Source organism: Erithacus rubecula, assembly GCF_903797595.1.
Source record: "Erithacus rubecula genome assembly, chromosome: 4".
Lineage (NCBI taxonomy): Eukaryota > Metazoa > Chordata > Aves > Passeriformes > Muscicapidae > Erithacus > Erithacus rubecula.
This window is the reverse complement of record NC_136686.1, coordinates 65,360,075-65,378,165: the sequence shown is the minus strand read 5'-3', so window position 1 is coordinate 65,378,165 and position 18,091 is coordinate 65,360,075. Positions and strand designations below refer to the sequence as shown.

Sequence of the window (18,091 nt, the reverse complement as noted above, 5' to 3'; positions counted from 1 at the left end):
TCCAGGACAACTACAATGGCCCTTGGCACCCATGCCCAAGTTCATAACTGAGCCTTTCAGCAAATCAATGAAGTTTTGAGGAAAAATTCATCTAGCCACATAAATCACCAACTTTGAGATGGGACAACCTCAGCTAGAACTCCTCCAGCTCCCCATTTGCTACCAGTGGGAGCCAAGACTCCAGCTCAGGTATAAACTTCTAAAGAAACCCATCCTCAGTGATCTCAGCAGCTCCCTGAGCCCATTCCTCTTTCTATCCAAAACTCAGAGAGAATTGCTTTAAATCAATTATCCTGCTTTCTGCAACCTTTGTGGAAGCAGGACAACCCTCTCTTCCACTTTCCTGACCTGTTTAAGAGACAATAAACCCAGTAATATTGACAACAAAAAGCAATGAACACTAACAGCAGCCTTTCTGAACAGGCAGGATCATGTTTAAATATTAAACACCTGAGTAAGTCAGTGTTCCCAAATGTTCCAGCACCTCAGCACTGTGGTTCTGGCCTGTGCTGGTGTGTATTCCATAAACTCTTTACCAAGAGGATTCACCTCACCTAACAAAGGTGTCTCAGACGTAACAAGTTAAAATCTCAGCTTCCCACTGCAGGCTCCCTTTACGTGCTCCTTGTGTTTATTTTAGATATGAAGTCAAGACTTCCAAAAAGTGATGATGTTCAAAAAGATGGAGTGAGAGGGGCAGTTTTTTGGTACAGGATTCTAAGGGAACCTGTAGTGGCCTCATGATTAAATAACTGCTCTTAGATGAGATGAATCCTCATTAGTAGTAAATTATCATGCAACTCCCGTTCTTCACCACACAAACATCATGTTTGGCTCCGGCTCCCAGCCAGCACCAAGAGGCATTTTTCCAATACTCACTGTACTTAGTTTTGGTGTGGATGGAGCAGTTCTCTGGGCAGACTTCAGCCACCAGCACAGGGCTGAAGAGGTTGGGGCAGCACTCGAGCTTGGCACAGACCCTCCTGCAGAAATCTGCCACCTGGTCCGACGTCCGCACGATCTTCACCGTCGCCCGGTACGTCTTCCCTCTGTACCTAGGGAGGGGAGCAGCACCCCACATCACCCACCCAGCAAAATCCTGGGGTGCTGCAGGCCAGGCTCTCCCCTGCCAGGGAGAGATCCTCCCAGGGATTTTTGGGAGGGTGTCTCCCTTGAGAATGCAGGCAGAACAGGTCAATTGTTTTTTAATGGCTCCATTTCAGATGGAGTGAGGAAGGAAAGGGTGAAATAAATTGAAGGTGTGGACATGATTTGGGAAGGAATCCTTGTGCACACTGGATACATCTGTAGATGTGGCAAGAGAAGGAAAAGCATCTCAGAAGGCTTGAGGATATTGCACAGGACAAGCCTTACTGTCAACTGATACAAAGTTTTGGGAGAGAGATGCAGTCTCTCTTCATGTACTGACCCATGATCAGATGCTTATACACCTTGCAGAGCTTTCTGGTCACCACCCTGTGTTTGGACTGAATTCTCTAAGCCCCCAGTGCTCTTTTGGTTTTCTCCATTGCCATCTTTCCTTCTCCCCTATCATGTTCCAGCTCCCAGCAATCCCCAAGACTCATGGTGCCAGCTGTGGCTCTCAGAACACACTCATTCTGAAGAACTATCTGGGTGAAACAACAATCTCTGCCACCCTGGGACCAGATCACTCCACCACTCTGAGACATGGGCACTACAAAACCTGAGGAACTCATCAGTAATTTAACAGGGCTGCAGCAACAGGCCCTAAAAACTGATTCCTACAGGGAATGCCTGGAGCAGAAACCTGCAATGAAAGGTTTGTCTTAAATTTGCTACGCCAGTAAAACATTTATTTCGTGTTTCATAGGAAGCGTTTGTGAGCGATAAACGGCAGAGAAAGATACAGTTACATTCCTGCTGTACTACACTGTAGATGTGAACCCTGGAAAACCAATTATCCCTGTAATTTATTAAACAGCAGCAGCAAGCTGTTGTAAACAGTGAGATAAGGTTTTTAAAACATCTCTTACGCATCCTGAGGAGTGCAACACGAGAGACAACCACGGCAGAGCCCGGTGCTGGCATTACAAATGTGCTCAGAGGAGGGAAAAGCAACACACAATGAAAGAAAAAGAGGGAAGGAAGAAAGATTACTGGATGGGAGGCAAGGAAAGACAAAGATACAGTCACCAGGAAAAATGAAACAAAGCATTTTTTCGGTGTATTAAGATCTGCAGTTTCCTAGCAGCTGCTGATGGATATGGCAGAGGAAGTGGTGAAATAAAGATGTGACCAGAGAGTTAAAAACATTCAGACAGCTCTTTTTGAAACAAAGGGCTGTGGGGAAAGGGTTTGAAACTGTGGCACATGAAGTGTTATAATGGGAAAACCCAAATGAAACTCGGGTCTGAGAACAGCCCAGTCCAATCATGCTCAGGTCACAATCCAAATTATAAACTCAGCATAAAACCTGGATGAGCATTTCTGCAAGGTGCCAGGCTCTGATACCTCATTTGGTGCCAAGACAATCCTGGATTCATTCACCTGAATGCATGAATGATTTAATGAGCCAGCTTTTCACAAACCCTGAAAGACCTGGGCAGATGATGTAAAAGGGAAAAGTGCTCCTTTCAGGTACAGAGCACTGTTATGGTCCCAGCTCCCCTGTGAAACAGCTGCAGAACCCAAACCACCAAATGCCACAGGCATTTAAATGCATCTACTTATAAAAGTTTTACATTTCTTTTCAATGTGTTTGAAAAGACTCCTGCACTTATTACCTCTCCAGGAGCCATTAAGTTTAATGACAGCCTGGACTGTTGGGTGAGCCTGAGACAGGCTGCAGGATTTCACTGTGCTGCTTTCACCTGGACCCAAATATCTCTGCCTGGACTGAACCAGCACTTCCAGACAAGCACCAGCCTCGAGGGTCTCCACACTGGAAGAATCATGGCACAGGGAGCACTTGTACTTACACCTCATTTTATGTCTGGATGCATCTGAATTTAACTCACATTTATTTGTCCTTGTTCTGACTTTCACCACTAGGATGAAAAGACTGCATCTGGTTTTGTTTCCCTGCAAAAGCACTCTAATCAAATTGCTTCTTGATCTTCTTTCTTATAAGCTAAGAAAGCTGCCTGATGGGTATTATTCAAGGATGGCTGACTTTTTCTAACTGTGTGCTTCCCATTGTGTTTGGCTGCCCAGGAAGGACCCATTGTACTCCAGTGCTGAAAGGAAAAGATGAAACTAGGAAAATGAACAACTGACTGATTTCATAGTCTGCTTTGAATGCAACACACATTTTAATTAAAAGAGAGGATGGCAAAATGGAGATCTCCATGACTGCAGCAATCAGTCTCAATAACCCAAGGTGTTAGTACTGGCCACAGCAGTATTTTTTTACATCATTTTGGTCTTGGCAGCACCTCTTTCAACTATAAACCAGGTTCTGCTAATATTTTCCATATTCCTCACACACTAAAGACTTTTAACACAGGCACCACCAAATGTAATCTGAGCTGTTTCTAGGACAGCCATGTGGAAGGAGCTTCTTTGTCAGAAAACCTTTTCCATTAGCATCTCTCAAAAAGTTACCAACTACTGATACTTCTATTTATTTTTTTATACCAGGGCTCCTGTCTTCTCAATCACTTGCAAGCAGCAAGTATCTGCATGCACAGCATGGCAGCACTGGAGACTTGGGAAATTGCTGTGGCAAGGATATTTTTGGTTTTCTTAGAAATCATTGTTCTTTAAAAAAAAAAAAAAAAAAAAAAGATTTTTCAGCTAAAACTAAAATAATTTTTCTTTCTTCTTCCCCCTTCTCTGCCTTCAAATCCCAAACTCAGAGAAAACCTTAAGGCTGGCACTATTTCCATGAAAAATACACTTGCTGATCCATGCATTAAATCAACAGCACTTTGCAGTAGAATTCTGTTGAAGCTCCCTAAAATAGATCAGAGGGTCATGAGAACATAGTGCCTTCTAGAAGCTCCAGTCAGGGACTGCTGTGTGATGACACAGAAAGTCTTGTGCTGAAAAACTTCAAACACCAAGAACTTTGAGAACCTCATTTTCCAAAGTCCCATTCTTAGGCATTCTGACAATTCTTGAGACTAATTTGAACAACTCAGTAGATTAAAGTCTCAATTTCCTTTTGGGGGACTGAAAACTCCTTTCTATTCTTTGCAAGAAATTTCTATTTTGTTTGTCTACCTTAAAGCCTGCCAAATATAAGGGGTTAACTTCCTTCAAAGGTATTTAATCACCCAAGGGCATTTTGTACTCTTGAACACAGGATTCAGAAAGGGCACTGGAATGCTCTGGTTGTAAGGTCTTGTCTCATTAAGTCTCCTTCTGATTACAGAAATAAAAGGTTTAAATCATTCCACTTCCTGGTTTGGAAAGCCTTACTCAAAATGAACATAAATTAATTTCCACTGCTTCTTCCTCAACCCCAAACCTCATCACAACTTGCCCTTTGCTTCTTGCCAGTCCCCTACTGATCCTCATGTTCTCAGAAATGGCATCCAAGAGGATTGGGCTAATAACCTTTCCAGGAAAGCTAAGCTGAGAGCCTGTAGATACTTGAATCCTCCTTCTTGCCCCTCCTAAGGAGCGGTGTGATAATTGCCTTTTCCCAAAAATTAGGATTCTCCCCTCATCCTCATCAATGCAGTGACATTGGTCAGTCCTCCCAGGCAGCCCAACCACTTCTGCACATCCAGTTTGCTTCCAGTGTCTTTAGATTCTTTTCCATCCACTGTGGGTAACACTTGGTTCCCTCAAACAGGATCAGGGCTCTGGGAAGCTGAGCCAACCCTCACCAGCAAAGGCTGAGCAAAGAAGATTTCAGCCTCACCTATCACAAGGTAAAGGCAGTCTCCTAATGCAACTGCAGTGGAAAGGTTTCTTTGAAATGCAGCCTCATAAATAAGCATTGATGTCTGGCATAGGAGTAAATATTCCTGGAGTTCAGCTACAGGATTTGAGCAGGTCTCACCATTTCATTTAATGAAGGAGTCCAGGAATACTCATCTTTATTATTTTGATTAACTGGGCTACATGCAAGAGCCAGGAGATAACTTTCTGCACACACTGCTTTTGTTTATGTCCAAAGTCCTGCAAAAATGGGTAAAACCAAACTGCCCCTTGCCAGCCCTTAGAAATGAAAACCCTTGAAAAGCATTAAGTCCCTTAAGCATTTTGTATAAAATTGGGAAGGCAAATCAAGGTGTAGGCACTGAATTTAAGAGCATCAAAACTAGAAGGGCTGAATGCTGACAGCTTCAACTGCCCCTCATGGGAACTCAGGAGGATCAAACCTGACATTTCTAACTCATCATCACCAATAAATCAGGTTTGACTCTTCTCACACAGAGCCAGCAGCCCTGATGGGAAATGGCTGCCATCACACACTGCAAACACATCTCTCTGGACAATCTAAATTGTTTTATCTTCTTTGCAAGGTGAGAGTAATTGATTCCACAGTGGCCACTCATGCCAGCAGAGTGAACTAAATGCAGGCTGCCCCAGGACTGAGATAATGCATTCCTGGCAGTGCAAAACCTTGCATTTGGGACAGGGGGAACAGCAGACTTCTCTTCACTAATCCCTTTGCTCTGCTCTACTGCAGGCACTGCAGACAAACAGCAGTGCCAAGAGCCAAGGAGGTGCCAGTCCACATGAGAAAGGTGGTGACACATGTGTCCCATCACAGCTGGCTCTGGAGCTGTCATCCTCAACAACAGGCACCCTCCAGAGCCCATGGAGCTGGAGGATGCTCACCGCAGGTCTCTGCTGCTCATTTCAGTTCTCTGTTTAAGATTCTGGAGCACCGTCACACCTGGTGGAAGGTGCCATGTGATGTCTGTATGTCCCACAGAATCTGGTTTCATGGCTGCATTTTTATTTTCTGGATGGAGAAACTCAAACAAACTAAAGGAGGAAAAAAAAAAAGAAGGAAGTTCTAGGGTAGCCAGACAGTCTTGGGGCATGTTAACCCTCTGCCATCCACTCCTAAAAGGCAAGCTGGCATGGCCAGCAAGAGAGATCAGCAGAAGTCTGAGGGCAATGCCACACTGGAGGAGAACCCAGTGCTGCTCTCACAAGGAACTCCAAACCTGCTGTCCTCACCCTGAGCCTGTGAGGATCCACTGTGTGGATTGATGAGGTTGAAAGATGCTGCCTGACTCTGCAGAGCTGAGGTTGGTGCCTGCTGGGGCAGCCAGCACAGAGTACATGGACTGTGACTGGGGAACCAGCATAAAGTACCATCATGGATGGTCAGTTTAACATTTTCCAGCTGTCTCTCACTAGAAATATGGATTGCAGCTTAAGAAATATGTGTTTCTGCTTTTGCACAAGGCAGATCCCCACATTCAAATGGGAAATCCTAACAAAATCCTGCTCAGGATACTGCTGATAGGGAAACTGCCTTCAAGCTCAGTTCTTTGCAGGATGTTAAGAAATATAGGGCATTACAACTTGATTTCACAACTGCTAAGTACCTGCAGGAGTGAATTATCTGATGTTTCTAGCACAGTATGTGGGATCCTGGAATCAATGAAAACCAGGTCATGGACAAAGACCTGTTTAAATGAAAATCTGCATGAGTGAGGTTGACTTTTACATTTCCATCTACAGCATCTCACTGACAAACACAAAAGCCTGACAATCCACATGGGTCAAAGAAGCAAATTAAAAACAGGATGCTTCTAGTAGATTTTTAGTTCAGTTTGCAATCCTTCTTCAGGAAAGCAGTTTAAGTGTACACAGAGCAAAAGTTTCTCAACTCCCTCCCTCATCCTCTGCAATATCTGCATGGGCAAAGATCAAATACAGTAGCCATCAATAGTGCTGTGTTTGGAAGCTATTCATATCAAATAACCAAGAGAAAATTGCTTTTCTTTGAAAAGGAGTTACTGAGTTCAGTACAAAGGGTGAGATTCACTACATTTTAACTACAGTACTTAAAAAGTCAAGGTGACCATTAGCCAACAAAGAGAGCTTTCTTCAAAGAATATTTGTTGACATCCATCTTCAAGTGGGAAGAAATATTCTCTCTGGAGAGAGCTTAGGTGAGACTCCCCTCTTTCAGAGAGACAATGGTTGTTGAAATACATCCTAAGTGTACTGTCCATTACATAAAGACATAAATAGGTAGATTTTAGTGCTGGAAAAAGGAATTCAGTATTCTTTGGTGCTGTTTAGAAGAGAATTGAAGAATATATTCTAGAAAGGCATTCAATCTTGACCTGAATCTCTGATCTGTTGCTACTTTACCCCAATCACACTCCTGCTAAAAAATCTGTCCCTGCTAATTCGTTTGAACTTTTCTTGGTGCCATTCATTCTCAGCAGTTTTTTCTGCATTAGCCTGACAGGCTCTAATTTAAAAGCAGCAATACTCCTGCTTTTAGAAAGCCAGGAATTGAGTTCATTCAGTAATAGCCAAGCTTATAAGAACAGCTTATCATAAAACTCAGGACTTGACTTCATCAAAAACTGGATGGCTGCTTGGAGAAAGACAATAGAAATGAACCATTCAGGTGAACATTTCATTTCTGAAGTTGCTATGGAATGAGTCAAATAATTCAATGAAGCAAAACGATAATTAGAAAAGTAAAACTCTTACAATAGAAAAAAATCTTCCCTTGTTTTCTTTTTTTTTTTTCCCTAGACAGTTCCCTTTCTGAAACCTCCCAAATAAAAGAACAGACATTGAAGACTTACTTTGCTTTAAGTGTTTCCTCCTGGAAATTCCACTGAGGGTCTTCCACCAGCTGCAGTTCTCGTAAAACACTCCCTGGCTTGTAAGCTGCATTGATCACCATGCTGAGAACCTGTGGGGAGATAAAACCAGCAACAATGATGGGTCTAAAAGAAGTCCTTGACCACACTGAATATGGTCCCAGGTGCTGCACAGGCAGCAGCAGCTTGCAGGTGTTTGTTTCTGTCCTGGCTGCACAGGTTAAGTGATGGATGCAAGGAAGAGGGGTCCCAGAATGGATCATTGTTGCTGTATTATATATGTATTATAGATATATTATAAATAACACCTGATTCTGATAAGGTAACTGCATTAAATGCTGCTGTTTAACCCCAAAAATCTGCTAACCTTAGTGATTCTGTCTTTGTGACCCTCTCACCCCAAGCAGATTCCACAGACAGCATCCATCATGGACCAGTTTAATAAAAATAAGAAGACAGAAATAGTTCTGAAGGCACAAGCAGGGTCATGTGCACCAGCACACAGTGAACACTGAAGGAGAAATTCACACATTTGAGGTCAGCAATGTGCTTAAGAGCCTGACAGTTGTGTGCCTTGACTGCATTACCAGAATAGTAATGAAGTCTCCACAAAAAGAGTTTGCAGGAGGTGTGCCTGGAACCCAGTGTGTGTCCACTCTGTACAAGAGAACACATGTGCCAACCCTTTTAATCCAAAGTCACTGAGAATAAAAATGATTCCTGCTATTGGCTCAGGAAATGCAAGCTTTAATAGCCTACACTTGGCATAGGGAGATAAACACAAGGAAAACAAATCTCTTAACAGCACCAGACTGTGTGTTTGAACACTCTGCATTGTATGCACATGAATGATCCCACAGTGAGTCTGGATTGGTTTTCATCTAATTTTGCTCTTTACCTAATGCCTGTTCTTAATTCCTTGGGGGCCTGCATTTCAGTATGATGAATATTAAGTTTATCCAGCACCCATGAATGCAGTTCATCAGAAATGAAAAAATAACTAGGTCATACTGCAGTGACCACTGTGTTTATGTTTGTTTGGCTGGTTTTCTCTGAGTTGTTGGGTTTTTTTTTTCCCTCCTCTAAATCCAGCAACCTGAGGGTTTGCTAGCATTTTGAAAACCCTACAGGATTAATTATTTTCAGGCAAGGGCTTCACTTAATGCTGCAGAGTGCTCTGTAAAATGGCACTGGCTGGAGTTGCTTGGATAGGTTATTAACTAGAAGCAAAATTTAATTTATCATTGGGCTCTTGGAATCATTACTCAAACCACTCTTCAAAAAAGTCCATTTAGAGACACCAAACACTGACAGAGGGTAGATTTAGATTGGATATGAGGAAGAAATTCTTCCCTGTAAGGTGGGGAGGCCCTGGCACAGGGTGCCCAGAGAAGCTGTGGCTGCCCCTGGATCCCTGGAAATGTCCAAGGCCAGGCTGGGACAAAGTTTGGAGCATCCTGGGATAGTGGAAGGTGTCCCTGCCCAGGGCAGGGGGTGGCACTGGATGATTTTTATGGTCCCACCCAACCCAAACCATTTTAAAATGCTATGAAAAGGTAGTTTTTGAGTGAGCCCTTCCAGCTGCTCACCCTCATCATCTTTGCCAGTCCCTGCCCACACAGACTGAGGCACACTGGCCTGATATTTGAGTTTTCAAAATCCTCAATTGCCTGGGGAGCTGCCACACTCATTCACAGCTCACAGCTGCCTTGATCAGCAAATCCAGGGAGTTATTTAACCCCAGTGCAGGAGTTTGCTGGCTGCTGTGACATCTGGGGCACAAAGCATCTTGCTGAGAATTTCCACCAGCAGTGGTTGCTGCCCCCTCACCAGTGCACTGCTGCCTGTAGTTGTCAGAATAACTGGGAAATGAGCAAGAAAAGAAAACCCAACCCTACAGTACCAGTGTGGCCCTGTCTGGGCATTCTCCCAGACACCTAATCAGCTCCAGCCCTGCACAGGCACCCACAGTGCCAGGACTTTTCTCAAAGCTGGCTTGTCACCAGCAGAACGCTGTAAACTTCTAAACTCAGTTAAAAAAAAAAAAAAAAAGAAAAAGAGAGTGTTTTGTAAGAACAATTATTTCCCTTTCAGGGAAGGGAAAAAAATTAAAATTTCTGCTTTTTACTCTTCTTGTATCTCAAATGAGTCACTGGGTTTGGCATTTTACCCTACAGTAAAATTCCATCATCACAATAATAGTGACACTTCTAGCAACACTATCACTTCATAATGCACTCTATTAAATGCAAACAAACAGACTTTTGGAAAAAAATTAGCTGTGATTTAAACAAAACCAGTGAAGAAACCTAGACCAGTTTCCAACTTTCTCTGGAGATGGAAAATTACATCAACCATCTCAGCCTGGTCAAATTTCCTTTGGCTGGAGTGTGACCACTCTGAGATTTTGGTGGTTTAACTTCAGCTCTCTGCATCAGGAATGGTTTGGGTGCAGCCACCTGTGCCTTGGAGCATAGAAGGGGATTAGGCAAGCCCAGTCTTTGCTCTAATCCATCAGTGAGGTTTTATTTTGATGCTGCTGATTTGGATTTTCAGAGCTGAGTGAGCTGAGTCACACCACTGAACAGCATCACAAGCCTCTGCCCACCCTCACAAGCACCTGATACTAATAAATTTTCCATGTCATGTATTTCCATGTGCACAGGGGCTCTTTTCTGAGTGTATCTGGTGTGACTGATGGCACTGGGCAGTTCAGCACTTCCCATCACAGCTCCATCTTCCATCTCCATCCCCCCTGAAACACTCTCAACCCTAGATGAAGTTTTCTCAGGAGATATCACTGACAAAATACAGCTAAAAATATGATCACAACTCTTTTCTCCTGTTCAAGACCTCAACAATCAGCATTCTTATGAGGAGAAACTCAATTTCCCTCCTCTACCTGATATATAATCCCACAGCTCCTACCTAACAAGAGATGCTGAACCCCAGGGTGGCCTCAAAGCAGGGCAGTAAACTGTTGGGTTTTTTTAACCTGGAATACTGATGTGTCTGTAGGCCAGAGAGAGGAGAGCAAAAGAGTTATTTGGGATTCTTTCATTAGATGATCAAGAATCTAAAAAGCATCTTTTGTTGTAGATAATTTTCTTTTTAAACAGAGAGCTAAAGCTGACCATGTATTTATTTTAATTTAACTTCAAGTCAGCCTTTATTATATAGAACAGCTGCCTTACAGTCACCACTTTTCAGCTCAGGTGCAATGCCTGGATGGCAATAGCTGATGTTCCCATTGTATTTGACTCCAGATTTCAACTTGTTTTACAAGAAAATACCTCAGAAATGAGACAAATTTTGCAGCTGATGTCAAACAACAGGCACTGCCACCTCTTGCCTCTCACAGTGAAAGAAACCACAATAATCCAGTGGTCCCAGCAGAAAACTTGTGCTGGCACTGGGAACAATGAACAGTTAGGCTGTAAAAATAAGTTTGGTACTAAACTGCACAAGAGTTACTTGTTACTCACCTAATCCTCACCCTTTCCAGCATTTGGGACTGGTTCTCATAGCCAGAACAGGATTGAGTTTATGGCTGTAGTAAATTTGAATTTTTGCTGCAAAGTAACATGGACCAGTGCTGGGCCACTGCCATTGTCCTGCTCCTTGGGAAGTTGTTCATGTCTCCATGACACTGGTATTTGCTCCTGGATTGATGGCAACCCAAATTAAGCTGCTCCCAACCAACAGAACCCCCCCATGTTTCAAAAACATCACCTCACCCATCAAAACCCACACTGCAAAACCTGCCCCCTCTTCCTGGCTTTCTCATGGAACTCCAGGACAATTTTAGGAGCACTGTTCACCAATTCTGGGTCTGGCAAGCCATGACTCACACTCTCCTCTGAAATGCCCCCAAAAGAGAGCTGGGCCATACCTCCTTGAGGACCAGCACACACTTGCCAGGCCCCACAGACTGAGGTAGCTCTGCAATCCTGCCTTTGTTTAAATAAGGACCTGAGAAGCAGCGGTGGTTGATGTAGAGCTGGGGGCAGCAGTATCTCCCATTGATGGTGCCTGCAAGGAGAAAGCAGCAGTGAGGTGCCTACACCATAAATCAAGGGCATTTCTTCCTCCTTGATGTGGGAGGAAGGGGAGGAGAACAAAGAAAGCACAAAATTCTACCCTGGGATAGAAGATAGGGAAGGCTCTGCTATTCAAGTCCAACCAGCATGGGAAAAAAAGGTGTTTTTGATAGTGACTGATTTGGCTGCACACCCTGCTGAAAGGAGGACTGGGGAAGGATTTAATCCATGACATGAGCCAGACAGGGCTCTTCCAGAACTCACACTGCAGGGGGACATGAGCAACTCACTGCAAGCTGCCAGGAGGGGATGTATGAGCTGAGCCTCAAAGGCAGGGAACCAGGGATCTCAAAGGAATCAGCTCAGGGAGAACATTCAGTGAAGAGCCTCAGAAATTCCTCTTCAGCTCCTGTCCAACCCCACAAGCCCTCCAGTGCCATTCCCTGACCCAGCATGGGTCTGCAGAGCATTTTTCCTTGTCTGGGCTAATTACTCTGGGCTCCTTTATAGCCCATGGAGAGAAATGGGAACTTCTAGATGTGGTTCAGGTGCCTTCCAAGTTGTTATTCACATTTTTTGGTTATCATACCCATAAAGACCCTGATCCTCCCCATGACTGTAATGAGGTGTTGGCTGCAATGCAAACATGTGTCCCAGAGCCTGCTGAAGTGAGTTAAATCCTGTCCCTGCTGCTGGGTTTATACCATTAATTGGATGAATGCTGCACTCAGAGCCTCCTGCCACTGCTGAAGGGGAGAGGAATCTGCCTTTAGCAGAAGCAGCAGCCACACCACACTGATGTAACACAGGGGACCCATCAGGTCCTGCTGTACCCAATTTCAGTGTCAATTAACAACCTGCACCCAACCCCACCAGAGAGACTCATTAGTCTTAATACCATCATCTGAAATGGGCAAGAAGCTCCAGGGGAACTCTGACAGCCCCAGCAGGACACAGGGAGAACCAGACCCTCACCTGCTGCACACCAGGGGGGTTCAGTCCACCTGACACCCCCTGAGGATGGGGCTCCATCTCCCCACCCCTGTGACAGCTCACTGCCTTTTTGGGGTCCTCCCCTTGCACACAGCACTTGGGGCTTTGAAATAAGAAGGATCCTCACCTGTTGTGTCTAGCTGAGGAACTGGGCAGAGGTCATGAGGTATTTTCTCAACAGGCACTGTGGATGGTAACCTGTTAAAAGAGAAACTGGGTGTATTTAATAGAGAACTTGGTGCATTTAATAGAGTCAGACAGGAGAAAGGGCTTTTGGTCCTCAGGCTGGACCAAAATATTCACCAGCAACAGCCTGGGATGAGGAACCTCCAACACAGTTCCACTTCCACATGGTTGATCACAAAAGATAAAGGAGCCAGACCCCCCCTTCTCTAAAAATATACTCTGATGTGTCAGCTTTAGACCTCCAGGCTTCAAATACCCTCCCTTAAATCCCTTCAATTCAAGTTTCTACAAACTGCAACAGCTAGACAGGGAAATGCCCTCCTGGTACATGTCCATCTTCCCTAAGCATCCCTTGCTGGCCATCAGACAGGGGCTGCACAGCCCCAACCAGTAAAAAATTGCTGTTACTGAGACTTTCTAGTATGCTAACAAATATTTCAGACTTAAAAGAATCCTCTTGCTGGCTGTGCTGCAGTATCTGGGCAGTAGTTACCAAGCCACACAGCTGCTGTGTATTATTCCCCCTGGAAGACCTGATGAATTCCTGTGAAAACACCACCTTAAATAACAAAACCAAAACAACTTACTGTTTTTCTGGTTGCACAACTGCAATTCTCCTCTTCCTTCGCACTGCAAAAATGAAGCAAGGAAGAAAAAAAAACCAATTTTTTTACCCTTCTGTCCTGTTAAGTACACCCAGAATGCATAAAAAGCTGTGTAAATGCTCTGACTATAAAACAGCTTTGAACACAATGAAATGGTACTTAATTACTATCACCATCTCTTCTTGGTATTTTTTAAGTAAGTCACTACATCATTAAAACCTACTTTAAGGATGTAATAATACATTTAATCTTTCCTCTGGAATGCTAATATCCTGTTTTATGGGATCAGCATAAAAGAAAAAAAAATTAAAATAAAAACACAAATATTTTTCCATACAGCAACACATATGGATAAGATTACATTTTACAAGCATGATTACTTCCAGCATAATTTATCCCCAGCTATAAATTGTGATAAGGCTGCATAATGTTGCCATAGCAGTATTCTCCTAAATTAGGCTCTGGCTGTCTGATTTTTAACTTAAGCATATTTAACTCTTCGAAAGGGCTGATAAATTTTAAAATTTGCCTTTTGGATGTTAATTAATATAAACAGTGAGGCCCATTTTTCACCTGGTGGCTTGAGATTGGGTATGTTGGAACAGGAGAATCACACCAAGCCACTGAGCTCTATGAACTGCCTTCAAATGCAAATAAAAAGGAAAGAAATTTGTCTTAATATGCACTGGAGGCAGGACAAAACACTGTGGGCTTAATTGGGCTGTGGGGGGATTTAAAGTGAACACTAGGAAAATCTCTGAGCTGGCAAGGGCAGTGAAATAAGGGACAGATACCCTGGGAAAGGGCAGAAACTCCATCACAGAATGGCAGCAATTATTTCTCCATTTAGATGGAGCAGATCCTCTCTTGGAAAGGGGCACCTGGATGGCCTCTGGATGTCCATTCCACCTGATATTTTATGGTTTGGGGTTTTTTTTTCAATTTGAGGTCTTTGTCCCAATCCACTCAGCTGCCTGAGTGACCCTGGCTCAGCACAACAAAACCTCTGACAACCCCACTGACCAACACCCCCTCTGCAAACCCACAACCCACTGTGCAACCCCAAACCATGCAACAGACTTCCCCAGCACAGACAACACCAATTTTGGAGGGGCTGATCACAGAGATAAATGCAAACTGCATAATTCCAACCTGGTCACTAATTAGGATTTATTACCATTTATTGCAGTACACTTCCAGCCTGGTTATTGGTCAGCTGGGTAGGCTGATAGTGTCAAAAATGGGATTGTAGACATTAGGAAAAACCCCTGATATATCCACTGATGCACCATCTGCACTGCTCAGGTCTCCATGTACTTACAAACAGCTTTGTGTGGTGGGGTGAGGTTATAAGCATTTGCTTCACACCAGCCAACAGGGAAAATGTCCATTGACTCCACATCAACAATGTACTCTGGAGAGGGCATCTGTGAGCCTGTGAGCACAAATTTATAATGGGGTTTAGGAATGGGAACACCAAGCTGAGCCATCCAAGCATCCAGCACGAGCCCAGGGAAGGGAAGGATGGAATGTGTGAAGATAAATCTACTTTTCTTCACCAAAATCAGGCACCATTTCATCTAGAGCTTTTCACAGACAGCAGGGATGGGGCTGCTGCATTTACAGTGCAGTGAGGTTCATAGGAAAAGCCCATTAAGAGCTTGAGGGTGTGCAGTGAAGCAGCCAAAAGCCTGGGAGGTTAAACACACATAACTGCCCTCAAGAAGATGGCCTGGCTGACCCCTGGGTATTTTGTAAAGTTGCACAAGTGAGTTAGAAGGACTTGTTGAATGCTTGCTTTTAATGGCAATGGTTATTACACCTCCTTTAGAAAAAAATCTCCTGTCTTCATTTATGTAGGTCCCACTCAAAGAACTAAAGAATTATTTATGTTGGAAAAGATCTCCAGGATCATCAAGCCCAACCATTAACCCATCACTGCCAATCCCACCACTGACCCATGTCTCTCAGCATCACATCTACATGACCTTTGAACACTTCCAGGGACAACTATCCCACCACTCCTTGGGAAGTCCATTCCAGTGCCTCACCACTCCTTCAGTGAAGAAAATTTTTTCCTACTTTTTTTTTCTCCTAATTTACCTGATTTCCACTCAAAATCCAATTAAGGTATTACTGGCTTGAAGTTCTTCCATAAACTACACTGTGTCCTGAGTCAAGGCACCATTTAACTACTTCAATTCAAATTCAACTGCACTGGCACAGCTGGGCCAGCAACTTCATCTCCTCCCTCTGCCAAATCCACCCCAGGACAGACAGCTCCAGCTCCAGCATGGGGTGATCTCCCAATAAAAGGGGCCAAAGGATCAGCAGCTTCCCTGCATCACCCTTGCCTTGGCATCTGTTAAAACATCTTTGCCTCCTGCTTAAGGCAGAAGTGTTTGTGCTACAGATGACTACAGGGAGCTCCCACTAATATCTGTTCATCAAGGGCTTGTGGTGTAATTGAAGCAGTAATTGAACTTTGTGATGGGAACAGCACTGAGGGTGAGGTGCAGCATTTGGGTCAATAATAAACCTGCTGCTCTGAGAGTGTGTGGCTGCATGAAAAGCCCAAAGGAGGCAGGGAAATAGGTGCTGGTGATCACACTGCTGGAGGGAATAATGAAAAAAATGCACTCAATGATGTCTGTGTGGATTCATGGATTTCTTTGTGGTGTTTCTCTGAGCCCTGCATTGTGGTCATGCACTACCCACTGAAAATACAGTGCCAGTTTCACTGGGGTATGGGAAAGAAAATGAGATGAAGGCATAGGGGAAGGACACAACTTGCTGAATACAGGATTTCAGCAGCTGAAATTCCCTGAAAAACCATATCCCTCCACAAGATGATATCCCATGGTCACTGCTCAGTTTGAACCTATGGAAGCTCCAGTGGGGAGCTCCATTTCCACCTGACACCACAAATTCAGGCAAGCAGCCCATGTGACAACAGTGAGTCAGTGGCAAGACACAAATACACAGTGAGCAAGCCATGGACCAAGCCCTGAACAGAGCAAGAGTCAACACAGGTCTGAGAAAACCAATTACTTCATTATTGTAATGGTGTTATTCTGACAAAACAGACTCAATTATCTTAGAGGATATTTCCAATCTTAATTTCTCTGCATTGCTCAATTATTATAAAGTAACCAGATCAAATGTACTTTGCTGCTTACAAGCAACAATAAATGAGACATGACAGATGTTTTCCAACCAAAATGGTTCCATGAACATTCTGGTTTTGAAGTTTACAGCTGCAGCCACTCTGAGGAGCAAGAAAGCAGCACAATTCTCCTGCAACACCTTGTTCATCCTGTAAGACATTCACAGCTGCTCTGTCCTCCCTGGCACAGCTTCTGCCCTCTGGCAATTGATAACCCAGCTTTCCACTTCCAGCACCTTACTGCTTCCTTTGGCCACACTCACAGGAGTGGAAAACAGCTTTTCTGAGACTCATTAGTTTCTTCTGTTGTGTTTTATCCTGCTCTTTTCTCAGATCAAAAAATGTCCATGAGAACTGGGAGGTTAAAGGGAAAAAGACTGGAAACAGGGTGGGGAAAATGTCTGTGTCCTGCTATGAATCTTACAGGATGGGTAGAACAGAGCAGCAACTCTAGAAAAACTGTAAAAGGGGAAATTAGAGGAAGCCTCCCTGGAGAAGTGATTAACCAAAGGGTTTTCCTCCAATTCCTGGGCTGTGCAGGCAGCGTGCATTATTACTTGTATAAATTCACACCAGAAAGCTTCAAGCTCTAAAATCTAAAATGAACCAGTAAAAATTAACAATGCAGATGATGAGTAATAAAGTAGCAGAGAGTGCAGAGCATCCCATCAGTCCTGAGCTTCTCCTCCACCACGGGGGAACTGTTCTGCTGCTCATTAAACTCACCCTCAAGTTTAGGGCTCTGCTACTGGACAAAGTGTGATTTATCACACAATGTCCCCTCCTAACTTGGCTCTGCTTAACTCCTGTGCTCCTGGTTTATGGCTGCAGCCTGGGCTGTCAAACTGGGAAACTGGGATGGCAACAGTGAAAGCTTCAGAGGTGCCTGTGACAAAGGTGACCTGAGGTTTTCAGGGAGGGGTTCCCGTGGTAGCTGGGGAGCCTTGCTGCTTCCAGAATGTAAATCATCCAATAGAAACAACACTGTATTAATGGAGTCAAAAAACCCATGCCACACTTCAAGCTATATTTATTTTACAACTCTGCAAGCACAGATTTTCTGGGTGTGGGGTTTTTTTTTGTTTTTTTTTTAATGCCTGCTTTTAGCATAACACTGTGCATACTGTAGTGATGTACTCCTACAGCAGCAAAGATTTCTTTCTATTTCTGCAGTCTTTTGCATCTTTTCTGTTTATTACAGATCATTCAGTTCCTGGTATTGGGATATAAACCAAGCTTAAAGCATCTATAGATCTGAACTCAAAAGAAAGGAGATGCACACAGGGTTTTTTATGGTAAATTGTAAAAAAAATACTGTAAGAAATTAATATAGTAACAGGCTGGGAGAAAGAGGTAAGG

The 18,091-nt window shown here is 43.8% G+C and overlaps 1 protein-coding gene across 1 annotated transcript in view; it reads right to left on the bottom strand.

The window, feature by feature from the left end:
• The window catches only part of SFMBT2 (Scm like with four mbt domains 2), a 107,527-nt gene that overhangs the window by 16,777 nt on the left and 72,659 nt on the right, over positions 1–18,091 (bottom strand). The window contains exons 12-17 of the mRNA XM_079304945.1: positions 14,888–15,001; positions 13,549–13,591; positions 12,903–12,973; positions 11,635–11,774; positions 7,725–7,834; positions 880–1,055 (exon numbers count right to left, since the gene is read on the bottom strand). Of these exons, the coding sequence (XP_079161071.1) occupies positions 880–1,055; positions 7,725–7,834; positions 11,635–11,774; positions 12,903–12,973; positions 13,549–13,591; positions 14,888–15,001 (654 nt within the window). The remainder of the gene's footprint in view (positions 1–879; positions 1,056–7,724; positions 7,835–11,634; positions 11,775–12,902; positions 12,974–13,548; positions 13,592–14,887; positions 15,002–18,091) is intronic.